Genomic DNA, 10,393 nt, shown 5'->3' with positions numbered 1-10,393 from the left:
ATGAGTAGAGATATTTCTCAGTATTTTAATGTTTGCAATTAAGAGAAATGAATTAAGCTCTCGACATTACCGTATGTGACTGCTCTTATTGTAAGCTCCTCGGAACTGCCGATGGAATGGAGTAATTTTGTGCTCCAGATTTACGTACGGAATACGTAACTTGTAAATCCGACTCGAAGGACCAATGTTATTTCTTTGAGTGAAGAAATAACCTTTAGGATAGGTAGGAATAACTCTCCAAATATCTCAATGTTTGTCACTTTATTATAGCAATCAACGGAGCGGCTTGTCTGGCTGAGAGCTTGGTAAACTGAATTCCGTACAACGGTGACAATACAAGTAGGCACTGCCTAATTCTAACGCTTTCGATAATATAGATCGAACACATGGCGATATTCTGCCGTCTCATTTCTTGACGTCTGACCCGTATCTTATTTGTTTTGATTATTATTTATTTTGACATGCGAGATCCTCAAGTTGCCGACCACAGAATGATGTCAGAATGTTGGCGAGAAAAAGCCTCTGACTTTGTAAATTAACGAATCGATCACACGATCACAGATTTCTATAACTAAATTGCTAACTCCGTAAGATTAACGTGAAGCCAATTTGATAGAAGAGGGGATGAGAGACGGCCATCTTTACCCAGTCATGACCAAACTATAGCATCTTTTAAGAGTCACCTTAATCGTAAGTTTATTGAATACTTTATATTATGTGCGCTCAGAGAAAAGCCTTCTCTCTGATGCTATATATATTTTTATTTTAATTATTACTTCATTTCTTTATTTGTAAAACTAATATTTATTAATTATAGATACGTACCAAAATAAAAATGTATTAGAACTTTTGTTATTGTAAATGTAATAAGAAACTGCACACTATTAAGGCATGGGGTAAATGGGGTAAATATGGCATCCGTGGCTTCAAGCTATGTCGTAACAAACTATAATATGTTAGCGATCTAGTTATAGAAATCTGTGATCACGATAGCGAGTACGAGAACGTTCTAGGGCAGTTTCTCACGAAGAATCAAACGAGTCCGACCAGCCGGCTGCCGCGTCGCCGCCACGCCGATGTGATTCGCGACAATTGTATGTGCCTATACTTTTATTTTATGAATAAAGTTCTTCGTATTGTTAACTCTCAGCCCGCATCATCCAATTATTCTACAATATATATAATAAAATTTTATTTATAAAGTTCTTTTCTACTTGTAAATGATTCGATTTTTTACAATAGAAAATATTTATAAGTATATTTCGAATCATGTAGATACTCATTCTAAAATTCAAAACTAACTAGTCGGAATCGATTACTTCGCAAATATAAAATATTATTTCTTATAAATATTACTGGAATCCTAAGAACTTCCTAGAATCATAAAACTTGATCATTAGATTTAAATCGAATTTTTAAGTACATATTGAACTTGATTTTATCCCTATGTTTAATATATTAAGTGTATCCGTGTATTTACTATTAATTTATTGCAAATATGAAAAATTAAAAAATTCGGAGATTTTTATACTAAAGAAATAAAAACCACTTAGATGAAATACAAAATGTTTTATTTAGTGTTTTGGTTTCAGTTTGCGCGGAACTGTAGTGCATTAACATTAGAAATTCAACCTTTATCTGAATATCTGAAGGATCGATGGGATCTAATAATAACTCTACTCTCCTATTTTTTTGCATTCAACTGAAAACGATGACAAAAATTATCTGGTATATATATATATATATATATATATATATGTATATATATATACATATACAGGGTGTTTCTTAATAAGTACAAAAAATTGAAGGACCTATTCCGTGGCTTATTTTAGGATGAAAAAGTCCTATAAACATGTGCCCTAAACCGCTTCGTTTTAAAAATACAAGGTGTCACACCCCTGGTTCTTAATACCACATGTAGGGGAGACCGGGGCCTAACCGTCGCCGGGGTTGAACCGTCAAATCAAATATCTCGGAACCTGTATATTGTGCGAACTCGCTATTAACATTGTAAACGCTGCTTATGGTACCCATGTGACCAACGGAGTTTCGGCAGGTTACCTGCCGTGTTATGATTTTAACGAGGGCAAACGTGTTTTCGGAAGGTGAAAGTTACATTTTTTGCGCGTGGAAATTTTGTAATATCTGCAATAATATTTGCTCTCCAAATCTCGAGGTACGCGATTATAAAGAGTAATGCATGCTGAACACGAATCCAGTGTAGTTTTTTCATTATCGTTGATGTCTAATATTTCGTGGGCGATCAAACCTGAAACTTGTGTTTGGGGTTAATCCGTCAGTAAGCAGTCCGGGTGCATTTCCAAGGCATTTCCGGGCATTTCCAGGCTCACTGCATATGGAATATGGATGAGACGGGAATTACAACCGTTTAGACACCGAATAGAGTCATCGGACGTCGAGGAGTGAAACAAGTCGGGCGAGTGACTTCTGCGGAAAGAGGAACCCTCGTAACTATTTTTTAATAATGTTTCGCATAAAAATTTTAAATAAATTTTTATATTTTTCTCTTAAAAAACAATTATTAAGATGTATCCTATCATTTTTCAGGATTAGATGTACGTATATGTATTGAAAATGCAGTGTGACGGTTAAACCCCGGCATTTTTGAGATTTCAATTTTTCCACCGTTGTCGTTTTTGCTCTATACCGGTTAAACAAAGCGACGTAGATAAAAATTTCCTATATAAATTTTGTAGCTAAAGGTTCACTCTTTACAGTGGTATACCACATTAAACTAAAATTATTTATTTTCTTGTTAAAAATCGGCATCGAAAAAAAACTGACGGTTAGGCCCCGGTCTCCCCTACGCATACCAAATAAAATATTTTAAACGTTTTCCAGATTTTCGAAATTTCCATATTTTTTTCACTACTTTGACAACTTGTATTTTGAAAACGAAGCAGTTTAGGGCCTTTACGTTTATAGAGCCTTTTCTTCCTAAAATAAGCCACGGAATATTCCTTTCAATTTTTTGTACTTACTTAGGAAACACCCTGTATATGTATATAAATTTTTTTTACATATATTAGTGAAAATAATATACAAGTATTTCAGTTGATATTAATACTCGAAACATTTTTTTAAATGACATTTTTTATACTTTATGCCCTCAATAATTCCTCCATGTTGATAATAATACTTTTTGCAATTATTATGAATTAATAAAAAACAACGCAGAGAAGATACTCAGTTACATACAAAACATATGGCAACACGCCTATTCATGTCTGTTGCTTACTGAATACAACTCGCGTGTCAAAACCTGTTTTTTCGGCACAAAACAGGTATACCAAGATTTTTATTGTACAAAAATTCTTTAAAATACCTACAGTAAGATAGAATAATCGGGGCGTTTTTAGCAGCTGCTATAATAGTATTTTTACAAGATTATATACTGAGATATGCAGTGAGTATTCGGGTATCCACCCAAGGAGCGCCAATTCGCGTGTAACGTGCTTTTAATGCGCGTACAATTGCATTGGCTTCAAAACTACATTAATTGTGTGTTCAAAATGCGTGCATTTAAATGCGTAATTAATGCAAATTGAGCATTTGATTTATAAATGACAGGTTTTATATTATATTTATATAAGTAGCTTCTTACTTATTATGAAACATTTTATTTAAGTTTTTAAATTTTATATAAATTGAATTTTAAATAAATAGTTCCACTAACTATCTTTGTTCTTATTTCTGCGTTTAAAGCATCAACGTGTAGATGCACGTGTAGACTCTTAGATCCCCTATAGGGTAAGCAAGTTGGTGGAGCTTCGGTTGTTCATAGTGAACTCTACACAGATAAAAGGACATTCTTATTTAGAGAATATCTTTATCTTTGACATGTAATTCTTAAAACGAGATTATACGCTATATAATTTCATTTCAAGATTTACATGTCAAAAATAAAGATATTCTCTAAATAAGAATGTTCTTTTCTTCTGTGATAGCTGTACTGGAATATGCTTACAGCAATGCTTAGAATAATTAAATTATTGGTTTAATAATCCAGATATTGGGTCTAATAATAATACAATTGAATAAACTACTTATGTTTTTGGCACCCCGTGATAGCACTTTAATTGAAGCAACAGCTTTTTCTCAGTGTAGGTTGCACTCAACGTCCATTTCTTTCTCTGTCTGGACACAGTGGACACTGAGCAACCTATCCCTTTTTTCTTCGTGTCCGGCCTCTAAACATTGTAGTGAGCATTCTAATATAGTACAGAGTTCACTAGTTGTCCGATTGGGCTTCTCGATCAATGAGCGTAGGTGCACTTTTTGGTATGCGCTGCCATAATATGCGTTAAATGCGCATATAATGCGGGACACATATGTGCTTTAAATGTGCATTTACGACCCGCATTCAATGCAAAGTTTAATGTACATTCAAAGCGCATTATACGCGCATTGGCGTTCCTTGGGCAGTGTATTGATGGAAAGGTAAAAAATTATATATTGACAGAAGGGTTACGTAAATGTGGAAACTTATATGTTTGTATACGCGACTGATATGTACAATGGAATTATGATTTCACGACTAATCAAGATAATTCTATATCTCTTTTTGTTTCCATTTTTCTCTTTTTTGTTATTCGTTCGATGATTAAATAATATGCAATTGTAAAAAGAATTGTTAAAAATATAATTCCTTCTCACTATAAAAATTCAATTATTCAAGATTATTATTTATTTTATGACAAAAGTATTATTTAAAATTAATTAAGTAACTAAGAAAATTTAAATTAATCACTATGTATGTACAAACATAAAAATTCTTCATAAAATATAGAATGTTATAAGTTGCCATTTTTTTAATAATTATAAGTATAATGAATTAATGATATCGTTATATATGTTTTAAGAAATATATTTGTTTTATATATATATATATATATATATATATATATATATATATAACAGGGTTTCTGTAAAGTCTGTTGTCACCCCTATATTTCGCAAACGGCTCAAAATAATGAAAAACTGCAAAATACGTGTCCGATCATTTCGAGGGGCTACTCTTAAGAAAATTAGAGAGAATGTCCCCCCAAAGGGTGCTCCAGGGGGGACTTCAACTGAAAAAATTTAAATGGAACCCCCTATATTGTAATATATCGTTTGAAAGGGCACAAAAAAGAAAATTTTTGACGCAAACCAGAGGTCGATACGTTGACCCGTTCGGGAGTTATTTTGGGTAAAAAATTGGCTTTTTCGAAATTTGACTCATCTAAATAACTCCCGAACAGATCAACGTATCGACCTTTGGTTTGCGCCAAAAATTTTCTTTTTTTATGTTCTTTCAAACGATATACTACAATATAAAAAGTTCATTATTTTGAGCTGTTTGCGAAATATAGGGGTGAGAACAGACTTTATAAAAACCCTGTGTGTGTGTGTGTGTGTGTGTGTGTGTGTGTGTGTGTGTGTGTGTGTGTGTGTGTGTGTGTGTGCGTGTGTGTGTGCGTGTGTGTGTGTGCGTGCGCGTGACAAGATTGTCATTATAATATTATTTTCTTCGAATATTTCGGCGATAAATTCCGTTGTATCGATTTTATCTGATGTGTTGAGATATCTTTAAATAAATATCATCTGCATATTTCATAGACAATTTATTTGATTGGATGATCGATACGTGCTCTTTTAACCGGTGTAAACGCATGCACGGGATAATTATACACTTTTCATTGTATTTTCGAGCGTTGGAGTACAAAACGATGGGCCATGCACATATCTTCTGTAAATATTCTATTAGATGGAACACAATTTGGAGATGTTTAGATTTTCACAAATTTTTTCATTTTTTTTCTTTTCTTTTTTTAATTCATTTTCAAACAACTTGAAGATATCATTACGTGATGTTGCACGTAATCGCTATCTCTTAATATTAGTACATGCCACCAGAGCCACCGCTGCCGAGTCCGGCTTTCGTGTCAACAGGTACTTGTTTTTGAAAACAATCTTCCAAGAACTGTTCCATGGAGAGATACAAATGTCCCTTAACGCCCGCCAAAGTATGGCTTACATCCGGATAGACCTGAATAAATAAACAAATACTTCCTAGTTATAAGTTAATAAACAAATACTTCCTAATTATAAGTTTTAGTTCTTTGTTGTGGTTGACTTTGCAATACTTAATGATATTAATTAAATTTTACATTAGTTAAGTTAAATTTTTAAGATAATTATTTATATTAAAGAACGCATTTGTGTGATGGCTATAAATTTGAATAAACAAAACGCATTTGATTTCTACATCTTGACTTACAATTAGATATGAATCAATCATTATAGGGAAGACCGAGACTGGTACATTTTTTTAATGATTCTTTTTACATGTAATTAATAAATGGCATACAAGCCGCAAAAGAATTTTTCAATAGCCGCATGTTTATACAAAACAAAAATAATTTTTTTAACTGAATAGTATAATTAATTTTATTGCACTAATAAAAATTATAAGGCGACTACATTTGTAACAACTATCCCAGTATGTGGAGTAAGTTGTTACAGTACTGGATTAAGTTGTGAAAGATCCAGTTTTAAAAGTATAATATATTTAATAAAGAGAAATAACAACATGTAACAACGTGTTATATTACATTTATATTGTTGAGTGCAAAATTACAATACTGATATAATGTAATTGATGTTCTGTATTGACCGGTTTTGATACGTAATAAGAGACGTTAACGGAAATATTACATAAGATTATATCTGCCGCTATTGTGCCGAGCTACATCGACAGAGTTGGTCAAAATTATAAGTAGAAAGCTGTAACAACCTACCCCGTCACAACCAGTCCCGACCTGCCATATTTAGATATTTTGATTATTGCTTAAATAAAAAAATGTTTTAAGACATTAATATAACTGGAAGTTATTATGTTTAAAGTAAAGATAAAAAAAACAGAATTATGATATAATGACCAGATTTATAAATATAACATTTAATATATCTAACATACTGATTAATTTTACTTTTGGCTATACAAAACTAAAAAATTTTCTGTTTGTGAAAATACGCTACTCAGCCTGGAATAACTAACTGAAATATTATCGCAATGTTTTTGTGAAAATATTTTTTTTGCAATATTATCTTTTGTCACTTTTACAAAAATTACCGTGTACCAACTAGCCCCGGTCTCCCCTACTTAATAAAGACCTAGTTTACACCGAGCTTTTGATACGCGTACCAAGTACTATATTCGAACTAAATCCATTGATACGATCGGTGTAAACGATGGTGTATCAGAATGGTACGATACTCGAGAACAGCGTGTATCAGACCAAGCTGATACGTGTATCAAACATTCTCAACGCGCTATAAACGTTGATGACTTGATACGTATAATACTGTTTTTACTACGGCGCGTCGCGACACTTTAGTTGCAGGTTGAGACCATTGTGTATAAAATCAAAATTGAAAAATGTTTTATTCGTATTTAAAATCTAATCTAATATAATTAAATTAATGCGATCGATGTAAACAGGAGCGTATCTGCTTAGTCTGCACCAGCTTGATATCTGTATTAAAAGTTTCTACAATGTAAACTAAGCCAAAGTAACAGCTAAGAATGTATAGAACATTATTTAATTTATTCGTTAACAATCATTTCAGCAGAGAGAATAGTTGATACTATAATATAATAATATTATAATCCTTAAGGGGTTACATACCTTTGACAAAGGCTTTAACCCTAGAACACCACACTTTCAAAAAGTCCTGATTCCACCACACTGGGTGTACGATACCCAGTGTACTTTCAATTATCAATAACATTCATTTATCAATTATCAATATTTTCGAAAAATCGATATTTTTAAACATGGTTTTTTTTTATTTAAACGCCAGAATGTTAGGAACGCGCCTATGTTATTGTAATTACGATTAATTACGCTCAGGTCAATACAAATGTTTAGTTTATCTTTCGGTTATCGGACAGCTGTTGACAGGCTGGGGCCCAAATGAGGCTCAAAACTACGCTTCTAGAAACTTCTAGAAAACCTCCCCCCTTAAGACGCGTAGGAAGTGGTGAGAATCTCGCGTGGGGTTCTGGCCATTTAGGGTATAAATCGGACGGAGAACGCCGCGAAGCGACACATCAATTTTTGACTTTATTTCTAACTCTTATTCGACTCCAGACAGTCACTTCTAATTCCTAACATTCGACTGTACGTTAAGTCCGAGCATTCGCGCTCGATTCTGGGACTTAATCCCTGTACTCTTATATTTTAAAACCGAGTTTCACGCATAACTTAGTTTTGTACTAAGACTTAAAGAATAAAGGTAAGATAAGTTTGAGAAAAGAACAAGCTTGAAATCTGGAATCTCATCTCGTGTTTGTTGAATCCTTAATTAACAAATTCACTCCTGAGATACCACTCGCAGTTTTCGCTAACAAAGAGTGTGGCGATCTGTCCTTTTCGCTGACGAAGAGTATGGTGAACTGGTACTTTCGCTGCCGAAAGGCGTGGCGATTACGGGGTTGATTCTTGGGAATCGCAATAATTGTTGATAATTCCCGAAAGTGAGTTTGGCCTTTACGCTGACGAAGAGTATGGCGGATTAGCTCTGGGCGCTGACGAAGAGTATGGCGATCAAATCAAATTCATTTTTGAGAACGCGGCTGAATGACGAAAAAGGGAGATAGACGAGTCAAATTAAAAGGATTAGGTTCCAGATCAAACAAGCTATTACTTCTAATCAAAATCCTTTCCCCTTCCTCCGGAAATTGCAACAATTAGAAAACGCACCTCTATTTAAACATATTCCTGTTGATTTCATAATTGATTATCCTAATTATAACCAAATGAATAGAACTGATCCTTGTTACGAGACTTATAAAGTTTGATATCTTTTCGGTCCCGAATAATAATAATAATCATCACACGACTTGTCCAAATTCCTGGTAAATTGCTTAAATGCATTGACCAAAAAACGAACAAACAACAGACAGAACGTGACACAATTAATGACGTGCCAAACATCTACTAAACGGCAAATGAGGCTGCGCAGCATGACGAGTCGTAGAGGGGGAACAAAAGTTTAATTACCTTACCACTTTGATTCCCTAACTTTCACTATATAGAAACGCCGGGCACTATAATAACAAATATGGGTGTGCCACACCCGATGTGGTGTTCTAGAGTTAAAACTAGGTCAAAATTAACGAATTTTTATTGTAGGTGAAATTGTTTTATTAAAAAATAAAAATACATGTCTTGTAGAGTAATCTTTTGAAAATATCTCCCGAAAATTTCAATAAAAAATATCAAAAATTGAGGTCCTGGCAGCTATTTTCCCGAATGGTGTTTGTAAAAAAGGCGTTCGCGCTACCAGAGATAACTTCGCCTTCTCTTATGTAAAACAAAAAACAAAAATTTGTAGACAGTATGGAAGTTAAAAAACATTGTTAGCAAACATTGTGGAAAGCATGAAAAATGTCATAAATGCTATACTTAAGTATTTATGCTCAACTGATGAGGACTCGCAGCACGACTTATGTCCCGCCGGTGTCGAAAGTTTGCAAACATCGACGTTGCAGGATTATAAGCTACATTTGTTTATGACCCCATAAGTTATAAACAAATGTATAAAGAAGATTATAAAAAAGGCTATAAAGAAGGCTTTCTATATGGACCTGGAATCGTCGATAAGGCTGAAACTTACGTGAGTACTAGAAATATATAATTAAATTTTACTTGAAACTTTAAACACGTTTTTCTCAAAACAACATTTTTCAAACTGGTTCGCACGATTTCAGACAAACTAATGAGCCAATCGGCGTTGCTCTGTGGCTGCATATTTGTAAGAAGTCTCTCTATCATTGGAACTAGTAAAATTAAAATACATTAACTTTTGCCCGCGATATATGATCGAGTTATCGAGGCCGTATAATATGTCTCGAAGTTCGGTTTGTTTTTGTGGTATTTTTAGAACACGTCAATTTAGTTTCTGATTTCGGTTTGTCCTACGGTACTTTTGGAACACGTCTTAAGGGGGTATAACACCTTTGAGCATGAAATTTAACCTTTTTTTCACGATTTTTTTGAACATATAAGGAATAGAGCAATCGAAAATCGGCTTTAAGGGGTCTTTTTATTATACATTAAAGATGTAAAAAAAAATTTTTTTGTATATAAAATTATTCGTGTATAAAATATACACCCTGTCAAAAGAGGCCGTGTGCGTCCAGCTGGTGTACACGATTTCGGCTGACTGGTATGACCTAGAACAGAAATCCAAAAAAATTCTTAATCTGTGATAGATTGGCTATGGAGGTACATAGCCGTTTTTAAATTGGATTGTTAGTTTTTTTTTTAGGGAACCAATTTTATACACGATTTTTCAGTGTAAATTTGGACACTTTTGT

The 10,393-nt window shown here is 33.5% G+C and overlaps 1 protein-coding gene across 1 annotated transcript in view; it reads right to left on the bottom strand.

Annotated features, from left to right (window-relative positions):
* Window positions 1-242: 242 nt before the first annotated feature.
* The window catches only part of LOC139782254 (venom dipeptidyl peptidase 4-like), a 31,053-nt gene continuing 20,902 nt past the window's right edge, over window positions 243-10,393 (bottom strand). Inside the window, exon 4 of the mRNA XM_071721224.1 lies at window positions 243-6,055. Within this exon, the coding sequence (XP_071577325.1) occupies window positions 5,906-6,055 (150 nt within the window). The 3' untranslated portion in view covers window positions 243-5,905. The remainder of the gene's footprint in view (window positions 6,056-10,393) is intronic.

Source organism: Temnothorax nylanderi, unplaced genomic scaffold (assembly GCF_030848795.1).
Source record: "Temnothorax nylanderi isolate EJ_2023f unplaced genomic scaffold, tnyl_v1.0 TNYL_tig0398_pilon, whole genome shotgun sequence".
In the NCBI taxonomy this organism is placed as follows: domain Eukaryota; kingdom Metazoa; phylum Arthropoda; class Insecta; order Hymenoptera; family Formicidae; genus Temnothorax; species Temnothorax nylanderi.
Note: the sequence above shows the minus strand (reverse complement) of the source record. Positions and strands in the feature narration are given on the sequence as shown.